This window comes from Jaculus jaculus, chromosome 17 (assembly GCF_020740685.1).
Source record: "Jaculus jaculus isolate mJacJac1 chromosome 17, mJacJac1.mat.Y.cur, whole genome shotgun sequence".
In the NCBI taxonomy this organism is placed as follows: Eukaryota; Metazoa; Chordata; class Mammalia; order Rodentia; family Dipodidae; genus Jaculus; species Jaculus jaculus.
In genome coordinates, this window is record NC_059118.1 from 4,503,047 (window position 1) to 4,521,025 (window position 17,979).

At 51.3% G+C, this 17,979-nt stretch overlaps 1 protein-coding gene across 5 annotated transcripts in view; it reads right to left on the reverse strand.

Annotated features, from left to right (window-relative positions):
* Positions 1–414: 414 nt before the first annotated feature.
* Positions 415–17,979, reverse strand: part of LOC101608607 (myosin VIIA and Rab interacting protein) — a 261,259-nt gene continuing 243,694 nt past the window's right edge. For all 5 annotated transcript variants that reach the window (XM_045136695.1, XM_045136698.1, XM_045136694.1 and 2 more), the window contains 5 exons: positions 9,628–9,789; positions 5,929–6,036; positions 5,757–5,817; positions 2,559–2,677; positions 415–1,560 (listed from right to left, as the gene is read on the reverse strand). In XM_045136695.1, the coding sequence (XP_044992630.1) occupies positions 1,528–1,560; positions 2,559–2,677; positions 5,757–5,817; positions 5,929–6,036; positions 9,628–9,789 (483 nt within the window). In that variant the 3' untranslated portion in view covers positions 415–1,527. The remainder of the gene's footprint in view (positions 1,561–2,558; positions 2,678–5,756; positions 5,818–5,928; positions 6,037–9,627; positions 9,790–17,979) is intronic.

Below are 17,979 nucleotides of genomic sequence, written 5' to 3' on the forward strand. Positions count from 1 at the left end.
TGCTTTGAGTTACACAAACATAACAAAATGCCAAAGGTTTGCTTATTTCAAGGGACCCATTTCTGCTGTACCACACGTGCACGCACACACGCACGCGCACGAGTGAGCAAGGAGCGTAACTGGGAGATACGTGACCCCCCTCCCCCCGGAGCGAGCGGACATGGCACAGGGCTGGCAGTAAGCCAGGGCTGGAGACACACATGGCAGAGATGGAAACAACAGTTAGGCTTCTGTCAGGCACCCCGCCTGCCACTGGCTTACGGGTGTGGCTCCCTGACCGCAGGTAGAACGAGGGTGCCCGCTGAAGAGGGCCGCCGTGGCTAGGGAGCGAGGTGAGCACGTTGTCTCTTGCAGAGCCGGCGCCCCGTGACCGCTGTCCGCTCTGCTCCCTGCCCTCCCGCCCTCCCTTGCTTCCTTCTCTGATTCAGAACGGACCGACCGTGAGCTCGCGGCGAGCGCCCAGTGAATCAGGCAGAGCTCCAGCTTGCTTGCTTGCATAGACACACTTGGAACACTCATGCGTTTGGGGTGGGTTCAACAGATCAGGGACGTGGAGGGCGGGCCCCTCACGTGCCCGTAAACGGTTTGTCCTGCTACCCTCAGACACGCACATTCGCGGAGGCCAGGCCCTTACTATTATTGTTGTTCTTGTTATTTTCTGAATCGCTGAGGGGCACATTTGGGAGGATGACCACTGTTCTCATGTGGTTATATTTCACAATAGTTTGCTGCCCAAACCTCATTTACATGTGGTCACCATTCAACCACACGTGGATGCTGACAGTGTGTTAAAGCTGAATGAATGGTAGCCTTCCTTGGGTCCCTCTACCCACGACAGGGCGAGAGACTCTAACTACATCCATGCAAGAACCCCAAATTCAGACTCCAGATAGACCTGGGCATGACGTGTGTGTCACGGCTTTCCCAGGGTCAGGGGACTGGTGGTGTGGCCTGCTGCAAGCTCAGCAGGCAGGCAGTGGCCAAGGGAGACTCGTATTCAGTGGGGCTGAGCGACCCCCCCCAATATGATGTCCCCAGAGCTCACTAAAGGAGGACTTTCCCTCTAGCATGTGTGAGACATGGGTAAGCATGACAATGAGCCAGGTGGTCATCCCACCTTCCTTCCCTTCAGACCCCCTCCCACAGCTTCCCTATCTGACATGGGGTTGTAGTTGAATCAACGGGACAGAAAACAGAGATGGGGAAGGCGACACACAGTAGTAGCAAGTCAGACAGGGAGAAGATGCATCTCTCGAGGGTGGGGCTCTGCTGCTGGAAGCCAGCGTCCCGGGGTTGGGTCTTGGGTTCCCCTGGGAGCCTAAGGCAGAGAGTGGGCGAGCCCTCGACGCTGGAGTCTGAGATTGCTTTCCGGGTGAGGTATCTGGGCAGCCCCGTGCAGCGGTGCATGGTGGCCTCCCCAGGCCCTCTCCTCGGGTGGAAAGCCTACGGGACTGGATGGCTGTTGGGTCAAGGCACTGTCGTGTACGGCCGGAGGCAGTGGGTCACTGGCAGTGGAGTTCCATGGTGTTAGTACATCACAGCTGACTCCAGAGTGGGCTCCTGAGGTAAGACACGGGGCACAGTCATTAGCTACTGACTCTAGAGTGGGTTCCTGAGGTAAGACATGGGACACAGCCTTTGACTCTAGAGAGGGCTCCTGACGTAAGACACTGTCGTCAACTGCTTGGCAAATGGACTACGTGTAGCCACATGGTCACTAGGGATTGACTATTTTAGACATTCTATTTGGAATGTATTGAGGCCATCTTTTTAAAATTATTTATTTATGAGAATGACAGAAAGAGGTAAAGAGTGAGTGAGAGAGAGAGAGAGAGAGAGAGAGAGAATGGGTGTGTCAGAGCCTCCAGCCACTGCAAACAAACTCTAGATGCATGAGCCATCTTGTGCATCTGGCTTACATGGGTCCTGGGGAATCAAACCGGGGTCCTTGGGCTTTGTAAACAAATGCCTTAACCGCTATTGAGCCCTATTGAGGCCATCTTTGCAGGCTGTTATAAAGTCCGTTTTTATAAACAGTCTGCTGATTCTTAGAAGGAAAGCAGACTGCCATTAAGTTAGACAAACAACTTATCAGAGCTTCATCACCACACCACCCAGCTCTAGTTGGAACTTCCTTTTGGGCTGCTCGGGCTGCTAAGGGCCGGCGAGGGAGTTCTGAAGTCACCAGCCAGCGCACCGTGAATCGCTTCTCTCGAGTCCCAGCTCAAGACAAGCTCGGGCCCGGCCGACTCCATCTGTTATTAAGATGTCCTCCCTCCCGTTCTCTGGGAGTGCTTCCCCTCTGGCACTTCATTTGAAAGTAGCATTTCTTCCACCTTCTGTTTCATTTGGTGCATTCAGCACCTGCTTTCATTTTCAACCTCTCCATGTTACTTTAAGGTGACTTATTCTTTATGCAGAGCTAGGGATTGACACTCCGGCCTCTGCACGCGTGTGTACATGCACCAACACACATTTCCACCCCAAAAACATGCACCTCTGCACGCACGCTCTCACTTAAAGAAAAAGAAAGCACGCTAAAGTGGAGGCGGGATTACCGTCGCAGCCTTCCCGCTGCCCTTGGTGTCAGCAGGCCTGTGCGCGGAGGAGCCCGGGAGAAGGAAGTTGCGGTTAAACACCTTCGTGGGGGTTGCTGGAGATGCCTCAGGCTTTTCAGCTAGAAAGAAGAAACAAATAAGAACAAGTATTACCCAGAAACGGGCCGGCCAGGTAGCGTCTGTTCTAGACTTGGCACTCACTCCTGGACGTGAGTCTGACTGCAGGCTCTTTCTATTTTCTGCTTTTCGCTTGGGCGTGTGTACGCGTGTGCGATGTGCACAAGTGGGGTATATGTGTTGAGGCCGGGGGGGGGGTCAATGTCTTAGCCAGTTGCTCTCATCCTTTAAATTATTTTATTTATTTGCACATGTGTGTGTGTGTGTGTGTGCACATGTGCACACACAGGATCTCCTCCTGATGCAGCACAGACACCATATTCGTGTGCCACTTTTTGCCTTTGCACATCTGGCTTTATATAGGTGCTAGGAGTCAATCTTGGCCCAGCAGGCTTTGCAAGCAAGTACCTTTTGCTGCTAAACCGTCTCCCCAGCCCACTACTTTACTTTTTGAGGCAGGATCTCTCACTGGACTTAGAGCTCACCCATTTGGCAGACAGGCTGGCCAGCAAGCCCCAGGGACCCCCTCCCCGTGCTGGGATGACAGGCGCATCTCCATGCAGGCACATTACACGGGCGACGGGTGCTTCCATTCAGGTCCTCACGCTTGAATGGCTATCTCCACAGTCCCCATTATATACAGGCTTTTCTGATGTACCAAACAACTTAAGATATCACTGGTGGCTTTCAGAAAACCGAGCCTACAAATTCTTACAATCATGAATTATAAAAGGCTCTAAAGACTACAGATCCCAGATCATCTGATCATGTGAACTGACTGAACTGATGGAGTGTGGACGTGCCGTGCTCGGCTATGAGGGAATCTATGTTTATAAGGATTATCAAAGGCTGCCCAGAAGCCAGAGGAGAAGGGTGGCATGTTGTTGCAGTCAGGTTCTAATTGCTGGCAGAAATCACCTGACCAAGAGTAGGCTTTGGAAAAAAAAGGATTTATTTTGGCTTACAGACTCGAGGGGAAGCTCCATGATGGCAGGGAAAATGATGGCATGAGCAGAGGGTGGACATCAGACCCTGGCCAATATAAGGTAGACAACAGTAACAGGAGAGTGTGCCAAACACTGGCATGGGAAAACTGGCTATAACACCCATAAGCCTGCCCAATAATACACTGACTCCAGGAGGCGGTAATTTCCAATTGCTATCAGCTGGGGAGACTAGCATTCAGAATACCTAAGTTTATGGGGGGCACCTGAATGAAACCACTACATATATTTAAAAACACACAGTACACTGCCGTGTTACTTTCTAGTGTCCAAGAAACTCTAGAACACACATGAATGGACCCAGGGGCTGCAGATAAAAGATTGTGGACCTCTGATCAATTTTAACTGCATCAATGAGGTTTGAGGAAATATACAGCAAACATCCAGTAAGTTGATGGCGCGGCAAATGGTGAAACCGAGGCTCCCAGATACATCTTGTGATCTTTTTTTTCCCTCTGACTTGTAATCTAGATTACTAGTCTGCCGCCATTAACAGGGAGCTCGTAAATCCAAGAAGTAGATAGAGGTGTTCTGAATGGCATGGCTGGAACGCCTTCCAGGGTAGGCACAATCAGGGCAGATGTTCTCGGTGTACTGCGATTAAGTTCTGTTTTCAACTTATCAGATCAGGAATCGAATCAGAGACACGCCTCTTGAGCATGTCGTGCCAGTGAGGGCGCTTCCTTCCAGGAAGGGTTGGTGGGGGTAGGAACACTTTTCCCCGGAATGCACTGCCCCTTTGGTGACGGACTTACTGTATATAAAGAAGAACACAGGGTCTCTTGCCTGGCTGCCCGTACTACGCGCTGGTGTACGCCTCTACCCTGCTGCTGGTGTCCTCTGTGGACACTGGAACCTGGCTTCATGAGCCTTCCCACGCAGACTGAAGACCGGCAGCTCTCCAGCAGTCCTCCGGGCCTTCACTGCCAGATAGGGACTACAGAAACATCCAGCCTGGTGGACTAGGAGGCTCCTGGGTTCTGTGACTCTCCAGCTGGCAGTCAGCCATTGTTGGACCACTAGCTTGTATTGTGTAAGCTCATGTAATAAAATCCCTTTTATAATGTATATTCATTCTATCAGTTCTGTTCCCCTAGAGAATCCTGACTAATGTGGATTGTGGCACCTGGGCTGAGGTACCACCGTACTTGCCCATTTCTCTCTAGTAGTTACCATCCCAGAACCTTCTAGCACCATTCCATTACCAACAGCACCACTGTCTTGTCTCAGGCTTGGGCAAGGATGAGAAGTACTGGAAGTAACCCTGAGCCAGTGGTGGGTGGGTGGATGCGGGAGATCAGAGACCCCATCTTCTCTTCTTCCATGCAGGAAACTGAGATGTCGTCAATACTGCCTCCCAGGTGGAGAAGTTAGCTTCATTAAATTAAATAATCTCTTTTCCCAGAGTCATTTCTCCTCCACCACCTGGCTTCATGGAGTCACTTTGCCCATTTTTATTTTATTTTATTTAATTTTTAATTTATTTATTTGAGAGTAACAGACACAGAGAGAAAGACAGATAGAGGGAGAGAGAGAGAATGGGCGCGCCAGGGCTTCCAGCCTCTGCAAACGAACTCCAGACGCGTGCGCCCCCTTGTGCATCTGGCTAACGTGGGACCTGGGGAACCGAGCCTCGAACCGGGGTCCTTAGGCTTCACAGGCAAGCGCTTAACCGCTAAGCCATCTCTCCAGCCCCACTTTACCCATTTTTGTCCCAGGGTCTGCTTGTTGGGGGACCCAGGTTGAGACAGATAAGAACAATTCCCAAGGAGAACTCTGCACTGGGCCAAGCCCTCAAACTCAGGTCTCTGATTTACTCAAATGATTCAGGCTCAGTTTTTCTTTTGGTAGCTTTGTGGTTTTAATTGAAATGTACCTTTCAAGGCTGGAGATATAGCTTAGCACTTAAGATGCTTATAGGCAGAGCCAAAGGACCCAGGTTTGATTCCCCAGTACCCACATAAAGCCAGATGCACAAGGTGGAGTATGTGTCTTTAATTTGTTTGCAGTGGCTAGAGGCCCTGGCACACCCCTGTGTGTGTGTGTCAAAAAAATAAATAAGACATTTGAAATGTACCTTTCACGGGTGGAGCAGGCAGTTTCCTCCTCTGCTGCCTTGAGGTGTCTATAGTTTGTACCTATGAACACAACACGGCTGTCAGTTTGCTGCTGTGGAGACAAAGACACTTTATATGTTGAACACGTCAGTCATGCAATGGTGCAACGGAGGGACTGAGGCGGACACGCACCTGGCTCCTCTGCGTCTGACCTTGCTTCCTCCTCATGAGGCGCACACACGGTGCGATGTTTAAGCCCGCGACAGTCAGCGCTGAAATCCGGCTCTCGATATCAGAAATCTTCATGCACCAGCAAGGCAGGACCACAGGGGGAAAGAGCAGAAAGGGAGACTCTTTATTAAAGGTGTTATGAGGGCTAGGAGACATGGGTCAGAGGGTAGCAGCACTTACGGAACAAACATGAAGCACTGAGTTCAATCCCCAGTAGCCATGTACAAAATCTGGTGTGACTATAGGAGGAGAGGAACTGTAAGAACAAAGTGTAGTGATGAACCGTAAGAATGAATATGAGAATGAACTAGGGTAGAGAACTGTGGGGCATTTCCTGTGGACCTTACAAACACCTTTCCCGAGAGTATTGCTGTGAGATGCTGAATTCCTTACTTGTAACTTGGTCTAAAGTCAGTCTTACACTGTGCAATCCCTCCACTTACAGCAGCGTGACAGGTCTCTGTGCCTCGGTGTACCCCTGGCCCGAGCAGCGCAGGCGACCAATGCTGACCGGCGGTGTTTGGAGAAGCTGACTGACCCTCAGTTACGCTCTCCACCGCTCTCCTCGGAGGCCTGGTTGGACCCTGGACTCACAGTGTAAAGTGCTGACCACAGTGTTGAAGGCAGTGAGCTCAGTGACTAAGGGCCACAGGTCTGTTGAGGACAACAGATGGGCTTAGTGTGATTGCTACGTGTGATCAGAGTGCGTGTGTGCTCAGGGTCAGCAGAGTCCAGCGGGTCAGACCCCCAAGCCCCTGCCTTTAACAAATGTTTAAGAGTCGTCCAAGGTCGAGCACGTCTTGTCTTTTGCTCACACCGTGTACTGGTTTGAGGATGGTCAATGAAAATGTCAGTGAGTACCTGCATGCAGAAGAAGCCACGAGCAAAGTAACACGGGGCAGTGGCGACAGCAGCTGCGGAGGCTTTGCTAAAGGCTCACACTTAACTTTTGTTTCCCCCAGGTTGCTGCTAGAGGCAGCCAGCCCTCTCCTGCATCTCCCAAGAGTCAGCTCTCCCACTTCTCAGGCTCTGCTCCTAGAAGCAGTTTGCCCGCTCTTGGGCAGGAAAATTCTAAGAGTTAGTGTTCTATAATTTCAGGCTGTGCCCACCCCCCCAACCAATAGGGCATCCATAAATGCCTGTACCCCGAGTCCTGTGGGAGGTGAAGAGTGAAGATTGGCTCACTGGTTGGCCAGTAAGCAGCTCTCGATTCAGTGAGTGACTCTTCCTACTCAAGGGAGCTTGAGGAAGAGTCCCCACAGAAGGACGCCTGCTGCTCTCCTCTGGCCTTCACGTGTGAGTTCACATGCAAGCATGTTTCTGCACACACACACACCATACACACATCACACTACAAAACTACACACATGCAAAAACATATTATGTGGCTGCAGAGATGGCTTAGCAGTTAAGGTGTTTGCTTGCCAAGCCTGAGGACCCCTGTTCAACTCCCCAAGTCCCACATCAGCCAGACGCACAAGGTGATGCAAGCGTGCAAGGTTGCACATTGCACAAGGCAGCACGTGCGTCTGGAGTTTTGATTACAGTAGCCAGAGGCCCTGGCATGCCAACTCTCTCTCTTTCTCTCTCTCTCTTGCTCCTTTTCATAGAACAGGGGGCAGTCTGTTGGGGTTGCCTCCAAAAAGAAAATCATGGATTTATGCAGAACTAAGTTGCTTTAATGTGTGCCTGTTCATTCATTCATTCATTCATTCATTCATTCATTCATCCCCTCCGTGTAGTGTTACAGGGAAACACTAAAACACAAGCTTACAGGTACAAATGTCTACTTGGGTAATGCTGCAGCCCTGTCAGAGAGTGTCTGGGATAAGTGGAAGTCCAGGGCCATCTAAGGGCACAGCATGGGGTGGAGGGCAGTGACCAGGGACCCGTTCTGCTCTAGTTCAAATACAGTCTGCACATGTCCTGTGAAGGTGCCGGAGGCTTGGTCTTCAGGGAAGTGGTGTGGGTGACGGAGCTGTCCAGAGGGGTCTGAGTGGAAGGTGATTAGGTCACATGTTAGGGGTACTGGTCTTGGAAGGGGTTAATGCAGTTCTCAGAGGATCCTGGTGAGCTTGCACAACAGTGAGTTAGTATAAAAATTAGCTCCTGAATGCCCCCGTTTCCTGTCTTGCCACATGTATGAGTCTGTCTTCATTTCTGTAATGACACACTAGCAGTGGGTTAGATTTCTAAAGAACCGAGGTTTATTTAAGCCCCAGTTCTGGAGATTCCAAGGCATGATGCCGGTACCAGCTTACCCTGGTGACATCACTCAAGACCATTCCCACGATGGTGGATGACAAATGTCACAGCAGAAGGAGTGTTTATGGGAAGAACGTATCACCTACCAAGGCAGGAAGCCAGAGAGAACTGGAGGGGCCATGTTTGCTCTTTTCATAATAACCCTCTGTGAGAATTAACTCGAGGGTCCATGAGAGTACCTTCATCCCTTCCAAGGGCTTTTCCACTAATGAGCTAAATACTTGCCATTAGACCCCAGGTGTGTGTGTGTGCGGTGTGTGTGCAATGTGTGTGTGCGATTTGTGTGTGTGTGCGGTGTGTGTATGAAGTCTAGAGGTCAACACTGGGTGTCCTCATGAATTGCTGTCTACTTTATTTTCCCTGAGCACCACCACACCTGACCACACGGGCCCTTTACAAAGAAAATAAGTGGTCCAGGTCCTTGAAAGAATGCCCACAGAGCCCAGTCTGAGAGTCAGTGGTCTCATCTATGATCAGTTCTGATCTGGAGCGAAAAGGAAGGCCAGGGGAATACCCAAGAAAGGGACAAACAGGATTGTCACCAAGCAACAGGAACAAGCCCTGTCTGTGGAGAAGGCTGTACCTCAGCCCTGCCTCTCCTCATGACGGTCTCGAGATGCCCTCCCGTCCGTGCTCCCCTCAAGTGTCTTTTCACCAGTGCCCTGTGCTGGACACTATAGTCACTCCCGTAAGCTAGGCAGCTAGCATCACATCCTCCAGGAGCTTTTAGCCCATGGTGGGGAAACCCGGAGAAGTCACCAACAGTGTGAGAAGGGTGGCCTTAGGATGAAATGGGAACCCGTAACAAGGAGGCCTAAAGCTGTGGTTTGAATTCAAGGTGGCCCCCAGCAGGCTCATGTGTTTGAAGACTTGGCTTCCAGCAGGGGGTGCTGTTTGGGGAAGGTTGTGGAGCCTTTGGGAGATAGAGCCTTGCTGGAGGTAGTGGTCATTGTGGGGGTGTGTGGGGGGGAGCTGGAGGTTTTATAATCCAGCCAGACTTCCTATTTGCCCTCTGCTTCCTGACCATGCTGCAGTGTTACCAGCGGGGCTGCGACTCCCACTGCCATGCCTTCCCCAGCACCATGGCCTGCAGCCCCGGAACTGTCAGCCGAAGTCAACCCTGTCCTTCATGGCGTTGCTTCTTGCCGGGTGCTCAGTCAGAGCATGAGTCAAGTGCAAGATGTTCTCGGGAGACAATCTACGATCTCAGCTCCACTTTGGGAGGGAAGAGAGCCGGACTTTAGGAAAGATTTGATGGAATCCCCACCATGGAAGGTCATTTCCACAAATGCCCACCAGGACAGGACGGCAGCTGGCAGGTTCCACGACTCGGCATCACGGGGTCTGAGGAAGACGGAACTGCCTCTCTCCGGGAGCAGGGAGGAGGGCTCTCACCTGGACCTCGGCGTGGTGTACTTGCGCTGCGGCCGCAGCTACCTGGTCCTCCAGGTCGGCCAGCTCGGTCTCCCCCGTGCCGCTGTGGATGCTCCGGGCCGTGTCCTCCAGCTCGCGGAGCTGTCCCTCCAGGCCGTACACCGTGCCTGCGGCCAGGTACACCTGCGGAGAGGCGGCCTCTGAGCTCAGGACTGCAGGCCTCCGACCGGCCAGGCCTTTTCGGGGTGGGAGGGAGGCCCCCAGTCATCCTGGGAACTGGGCTCAACACGGGGGGGGGGAGAGATGGAAACCCCCATTTATAAACATGTTCACACTTAAATGGTGCCATAAAGTCTTGCCCCCTCTCTAAATGTCAACCATACCTCTTCACCCCTCCAACCCCCCTGCTATGAAAAGCAATTTGTAAGTTGCCATTCATAGAATAGAACGAACGCTGAACACCAGCAATGTACACCGTGAGCCGCCCAGTGACTTCCAAAAATATATTGACAAGAATCAAGTGAAAAACTCACATATAAAAAAAAACACTGTATCTTTTGGTTGGTATTTAGTAATTACGAAAATTTGTAACACATAAAAGAGGTAAAATTAATGTAAAGTAATTACCATTTGTGGGCTGGAGAGATGGCTCAGTTGTTAAGTATTCTTTCCACATAAACAAGAGGGTCTGAAGACGGCCCGAGTTCAAGACCAGATCCTACATAAAACAGCCGGTGTGGCCACATGAGCCCGTAACCTGAGTCCTGCCAGGGAGCAGAGATCCTGGCATCTCTGGAGTGCTGCCCGCTCTGGAGCCACAAATGGAGACCCCAGCTCAAAAGCAAGGGCCGATGGGAGCCCGACGGAGCCTGAGACACCTGACGCTACACTCAGGCCCCGCAGGCCAGTGACCCCGGCCACAGGCAAGCAGCTGAGGTGCCGCAAGGGCACAAACGTGTGCCTATGCCACACGTTACGCATGCCACATCTCGCTCCCTATCCCCCTCCACAAGCAAAAAGTAATAATTAAAAATCTCAGACCAGCTGTGCACGGTGGCACACGCCTTTAATCCCAGCACTCAGGAGGCAGAGGTAGGAAGATCGCCATGAGTTCGAGGCCAACCAGAGACTACAGAGTGAATCCCAGGTCAGCCTGGACTAGAGTGAGATCCTACCTTGAAAAACCAAAACTAAAAAACTAAAAATCTCGGACCAGAGCCTGGTGTGGTAGCTCACGCCTTTAATCCCAGTACTTGGGAGGCAGAGGTAGGAGAGCCGCCGTGAGTGAAGGCCACCTGGAGACTACAGAGGGAATTCCAGGGCTAGAGTGAGACCCTATCTCGAAAAACTACAAAAAAAAAAAGAAAGAAAACGAGCTCGGACGGATCATCTCTGATTAATTATCTGCATGTTTGAAACAGGCTTAGTGAATTAAAATGAGCCTTCCATTTACAGGAGTAAGCTATCCTTAGAAAATGTTACTCTGGGGCTGGAGAGGTTGCTTAGTGGTTAAGGCATTTGCCTGCAAAGCCCAAGAATGCTTGTTTGAATCTCTAGGTCCTGTGGATAGCCAGACGCAAATGTCACACAAGCATGCGATGTCACACACGCGCACAAGGGGGCGCCTGTGTCTGGAGTTCATTCACAGTGGCTGAAAGGCCCTGGCGTGCCCATTCTCTCTCTGCCTCTTTCTCCCTTTCTCTCAAAAATAAAATTAAAACAACTTGGGAGAATCTTGTAGGTTACTGAAAATCAGAAAGCAAATCTCATAAAGTAAGTAAGCTGAAAAATTCATTCTGGGGTAGTTACAGGTGGGACTTGACACCACGTCTCACGAGACAGCCCAGGCTGACCACGAGCTCACAAGCTTCCTGTCTCACGTGTGTCTCTGAGTGCTGTGATCACAGACCTGAGCCTGAAGGGAGTCACTTGACTCTGGAGTTTATGTGGTATATTTTATATTTTATATTGTTATGAGTGCACGTGGGGCAAGTGGATTCATGGGGACGATTCAAGCTAAGGGATGCTGGGGAGGGGAATGCCACTCTGGCCTCTTCTCCCTAGTCAGTGACATGGCAGACTCCTGACCACACAGGAAAGGGAAGGAGCTAGAGAAAGCATTTATTCAAAGAGAGATCCCTGAGCTCAAACAACATGTATAAAGTTTGAACATGTAATGACAGCTACTTAGAGTTGATCTGAATTCAGCTCATGGCCAGGTCTCCATCAGGCCCTTTAACTGGTGTTAAGATATAATGGAGGGGCTGGGGAAGGGGCTCAGTCGATAAAGCGCTTGTCAAGCAAGCATCAGATCCTGAGTTCGAGTCCTGAGAACCTACATGAAGCTGGGCACCAAAGTGCTAGCATCTGGAATCCCAGCAGGCCTGTGGTAAAGTGGGAGGGGGAGACAGGAGAATCCCCAGAAGCTCATGCAGGCCAGCTAGCCTGGCGAACAATGTGCACAAGAAGTTGAGGACCGACACCCCAGGCTGTCCCCTAACCTCCATATGTACGCCTGCATTCACACACACATGTACAAGGGTCGAGGACAAGTCAAGAGTGATGAACAGGGGCTGGAGACATGGCTTAGTGGTTAAGAAGCTTGCCTGCCAAGCCAAAAGCCCTCTGTTCATTTCCCCAGTACCCATATGAGCCAGATGCACAAGGGGGCGCACGCGTCTGGAGTTCGTTTGCAGTGGCTGGAAGCCCTGGCGCGCCCATTCTCTCTCTCTCTCTAACTCTGCCTCTTTCCTTCTCTCAGATAAATCAGTAAAAATCACACATGTTTTTTGAAGGAGCTGATGAACAGAAGTTACATGCATGCTTTGTGCCAAGGGCCTCTGGTGAGGTGGGAGAGAACCCAGAGGTCGTCCTCGCCTGTCACCTCCTTGCCGTGACTCACGCCTTTTCAACACTTGTATTCACTTGCAAGCAGGCAGGAGAGACACAAACACAGAGAAGTGGCGTGCCAGGGCCTCCAGCCGCTGCAAACAGACTCCTTCATGTTGGGTGAAATGTCTGGGAGAGGGTAAATTTGTGATGAGTCTAGTAACGGAGCTGTGAGTACAGTGAAGCCATGCCACAGGGCCGGGCTCACTGACAGTCGCTGAGTCACGCCCCGCCCCCCCCCCCCCCCCCCCCCCCCCGACAGTAGAAAAACAGCTATTTAGGAAACTTGAAGTCAAAAGAGATGAGAGGTAGAGACCAGAGAGTCGCTGGCTCTTGCTGGGCAGTAGCGTTACAGAGAATGGCCCCGCTGGTTCAGGGAGGGACTCTGTCTCGAGGAGACACCGTGGACGAGCTGTAGAGGACGTCTCGTGTTCACCACTGCCCTCTGCATGGATGCACACGGAGCGCACACCAAGCCTATACACACAGGCAAAAAGATTAGAGAGGGCTGCAGAGATGGCTCAGTAGTTAAGGCCCTTGCCTGCAAAGCCCAAGGACCCAGGTCTGGTTTCCCAGGACCCACGCAAGCCAGATGCAGGAGGCAGTACATGCATCTGGAGTTCTTTGCAGTGGCTGGAGGCCCTGGCATGCCCATTCTCTATCTGCCTCTTTTTCTCTCTCACTCTCTCAAATAAATCAATAAATCTAGAATTTCCTCTGCTTTAAAAAAATTCCTCTTCAGCCCTCTACCTTATTCTTCTTGCAAGTGTGTAGTAGGTGTGGTGTGCGCTTCACACACCTTTATGCAGAGGGCAGCATGGTGGCGCTCACCTTTAATCAAAGCACTCAGGAGGCCGAGGCAAGAAGATCACTGTGGGTTCGAGGCCAACCTGAGACTACACAGTGAACTCCAGGTCAGCGTGCGTTAGAGTGAGACTCTATGCTACTTGAACCAAAATTATTTTTCCCCCTTACCTACAGAAGAAAAGCTAAATCTGGGCTGCAGAGCTGGCTTAGTGGTTAAGGCACTTGCCTGTAAAGCCTAAGGACCCCTGTTGGACTCTCCAGATCCCATGTGAGGCAGATGCACAAGGCGACTCAGGCACACAAGGCGCACATGTGCGTAAGGTGGCACACATGTCTGAGGTTTGATTACAGAAGCTGGAGACCCTGACATGCCAATTCTCTCCCTCTCTCCATCTCTGATAAAAAGAATACAAGAAAGAGGAAATACCCCAATATTATTTTAACAACATACTTTCAAATATGAGCTGACAATGAATCAAAACCTGGCATTATCTAAGTGAAATGACTGATGTAAGTGTGGTGACAGCTCAGTGTTGCTGGATGTCATCGGTGCTGGCAGTCTCATCATGGAGTGCTCATGTTGACAGAAACCAGTGAACCTCAGTGTCTTTACCAGGGCTGTGTCCACCACACCATGCCCGAGCAAGGCGAGGAGGGTGTTCGCCACCCTTCTACTTCAGCTGGCTTCTACCCCAGCCCGCCCCACCTCCAGGCTGCTTTGGCGAGGCTCCTATCCCTCCACCACTCTCAACCGTTTTGCTTTGAGTTCCCTGACTGGTTGCTTTGCTGGTGTCAGTGGGGTGGGGAGATTCAGGGACTGTCCCCGAGCCCAACCTGATGGCGCTGCTCAACAGTAATCGCAACCCAGCTACGAGTCTCATCACCAATTTATCCTCCCCCAGAGGATGCAAGACGGCTGATCCCGTCAGGTCTTCCCTCCAAAGACCCTGACCCTGCTGTGTGTGCAGCAGCAGAAGCTAAGAGGAGCCCCAGGCTGTTTCCAACTTTAAGGGAGACAAGAGCTGACGCCACAGTCCTAACATCTGGCAGGAGGTGCGAGGAGACCACGGCGAATCTAAAATCCCAGGCTTTCCTCTGAGCAGTTAACAAGCAGTTTACAAAAACAGAAGACTAGACATATGGGGATATTTTTTGTTGTTCTTTGAAACGTGTGTGTGTGTGTGTGTTTGTATGTGTGTGTGTGTGTACGTGTGCAGAGGTCAGAGAACAACCCTGGGTGTCCACATTCACCTCGCACCTTGGGGCAGGATCTCTTGTTGCTTGCCACCCTGTATGCCAGGCTATCTTATCTTCCCCTCCCCTCTCGCCCTGGACATGCTGGGGTCCTGTGGGTTCTGGGGACCTGAGTTTACGATGCCAGGCTTTACCCACTGAGCCCCGTCCCTCGCCAAGTCAGGAGTTCTCCTGCGTTGCTCCAGCAGCCTAGGAAGCACTTGCAGAGGTGTATGTCCTCAACCAGGCTTTCATCTCAGCGTCCCGGCTCAGGGGAGCCAGCAAGCAGGACACAACGGGGAGGCCATTTCTATTTCCGACCGTCCCCAGGCCTTGGCAGGCACAAAGGCAAAAACAGGGGGCCGAGGGACGCAGCCAGGCTCTTTACCACGCGCAGACTGGCAGGAGTCACCGTTTAATTAAACCAGCGCTGGTGGAAGGGCCGGCCCTGGCCCTCTCCTGTTGCTCAGCTGAGTTCCATCCCAGGAACCAAGGAGGACCAAGGCCTGTGATGTGCTGGATTAAAGAGATGACTCAAAAGCCTGCAGAATTCAAAGGGACAGAGATGGCATTTCGCCTAAGGTGAGTGACAGAAGCTGGAGGAGGGAAGAAGAAAGGAGAGGAGGAGGCAGGCAGGCAGTTAACTCTTTAGGAACAGGAAAAAAACCTAGAGTGGGGCCAGACAGGGAAGTGGTCAGCATCAAGCCCAACCTGGCCGTCATGTGACCCCACTGGGACTTCTCATGTCTTGCACCAGCAAACGCGGGGGTATGCTTTGAAAGTGCTAATGAATGATTTTACACAGCGAGAGCTTGTTTGGAGGTTCTAGCAGGAGAGCACAACTACTCCAATGCCCTTGACGGAAGACCAGTCCTCCTCCATTCGGGGAAGGTCGTCCTCTTTGACTGAGCACACAGCTTCGGGAGGGACACACATGGAGCGGTGAGGGAGGAAGGGGACACCTGCCTAGCCATCAGATCAGCCTAATCAACCCTGCTGACCAATGGGGTGACAGATGTCGCAGCCCGGTCGTCCTCACGCCTGATTTTATACAATGAAAACTCACACGGGCCACATGTTTTCAACCTCCTCTCTGGAAGGCTTTGTTTGTGTTATGAGAGCGGAACGCTGTTTTCAGTGGGAGGCAACCTGCACTGCTTTAATTGGTAATATACTTATCAAAAAAAAATTTTCCTGGGAAATCCCGTCTTTAACCTTTATAATCCTGTGTATCTCAGGACCATCAGCTCTGAAAGTGCTATCTACAGACACAGTTAAAGGACGGAGATGCTGGGCATTCGAACTGAAACAACAGAGTGTGAGTGTGTGCACGCGCGCACACACATGCATTTCTGTATGTGCGGACAGACATGCGTTGGCATGTGGAGGCCAGAGGAAAATCTCTATTATTTATTTATTTATCTTTTTTTTTTTGGTCATTTTTTATTTATTTATTTGAGAGCGACAGACACAGAGAGAAAGACAGATAGAGGGAGAGAGAAAGAATGGGTGCGCCAGGGCTTCCAGCCTCTGCAAACGAACTCCAGACGCGTGCACCCTCTTGTGCATCTGGCTAACGTGGGACCTGGGGAACCGAGCCTCGAACTGGGGTCCTTAGGCTTCACAGGCAAGCGCTTAATCGCTGAGCCATCTCTCCAGCCCTATTTATTTATTTATCTTTTTTAGTTTTCCTTTGAGGTAGGGTTTCACTCTAGCCTAGGCTGACCTGGAATTTACTATGTAGTCTCAGGGTGGCCTCCAACTCACGGCCATCCTCCTACCTCTGCCTCCTGAGTGCTGGGATTAAAGGTGTGTGCCACCATGCCCGGGTTCTCTGATGCTTTCTGGGCACCATCCACCTCCTTTAAGACAAGGTCTCTCATTAGTCTGCAGTGAGCCCCAGGCTTGGCTGGTCTAGAAAGGGGGAGCACCTGCTTAGATACGATATCAGCTCCATGGGCAGGGACACGTCATGGGCAGGGACACACCAGCCAGTGAGGGTGGCTGAAATGGCTGGTGTCCAGATCTCTCTGCGCGGCCCTGGGTCTGGAGTACAGGGAAAACTCTCATTGTGAGACATTCACTCAGGTGTTCAAATGACCCTGGATATCCGCATGTAAGAATCGGTTCTCTTTCTTTTCTCACGGGAGAACAGAAAAACCTATCCCCAGCAGGCACACCAGCTGCCACTCAACCAAACACACAATGCCTCGAGGGCAAAATGAGCTTTCCTTACCACTAAAGTCACCAGTCACACCCGCTCCCCTCTCACACAGGCTCCTGCTTTTGAGCCAAGAATTTTTTTCTTCTGTGAATGGAAGGAGGACATTTCAGAGTCCTGAAACTTAACATTTGACAGTCCCACCTCCCCCCGTTTTAGGAGCATAAGCATCATGGAATTGAATTTGCAGAGAAATTAAGGTGATTACTTCCACCCCATCCCCAGTCACGTGATTGTTCGCTATGTGCAGGTTTCAGGGGGAACCAGCTGGCTTAGCTGATGGTCATTTGTTGGCCGGAGAAGCCACATCTGTTGACGCAGGGCTCCAGCACCTTGCCCCCACACCCCGCTCCTCTCCTCTGCAGAAGCCTCACAGGTAGGACCCACCTCCTCCCTGGGAGATCCTGATTCACAAGCAAGACTCCCTGCTGGCAAGAGAGAGGCTGGCTCCAGGGAAGACCCAGGACCTGTGTGAGGCTCTTCAGATGATGCAACAAGTAGGACTGAGGGATGTGGGGTGAGGGGACTGCCAGGCTTCCCTACCTGAACCTGAGTGAAAATAGACATTTGGGCTATACATGACCAACACGACGGACTGTATATATATATATATATATATATATATATATATATATATATGGAGAGAGAGAGAGAGATTGAGAGAGAGACAAAATGAATACATTTCTGTGGATGACAGAGAAAGCCGAGGATGGAACAAGTCGTCCTTGGGCTGGGGAGATTTCCCAATTGCTTGCAAAGCCTGACAGCGCAGGTTCAGTTCCGCAGTATCCACATAAAGCTAGATGCACAAAGTGTGCTTGTGTCTGAAGTCATCTGCAGCAGCAAGAGGCCCTGGTGTGCATGTGGTCGTGGCATAAGACAGGCGATGCCACAGGGTTGTACTTAGTCCCCAGAGTGCTGGACAATTCTGGGGTGGAGGATGGAAGCCCCAAGAGAAGGCAGTGGGCTTCCAGCACCTCAGGGCGCAAGGAACCTGTGCTGGTGTCTTAGGTTGGGGAGCTGAGCAGACAGCCATAGCACTGGGGTTCTCTGGGCAGTACCCTCATCCCCAGTGTGGTGTGGCTACCTGGCTCCCCTCAGGTCTCCATTAGCCTCCACAGAGATTCTTGGCTTGCCCAAACTACAGTGAGACTCTGCAAGACCAACTTTTATCTTCATTAAAGAATCCTGCTCTGTCGGAGTAGCCAGAATCCCCATTCCTA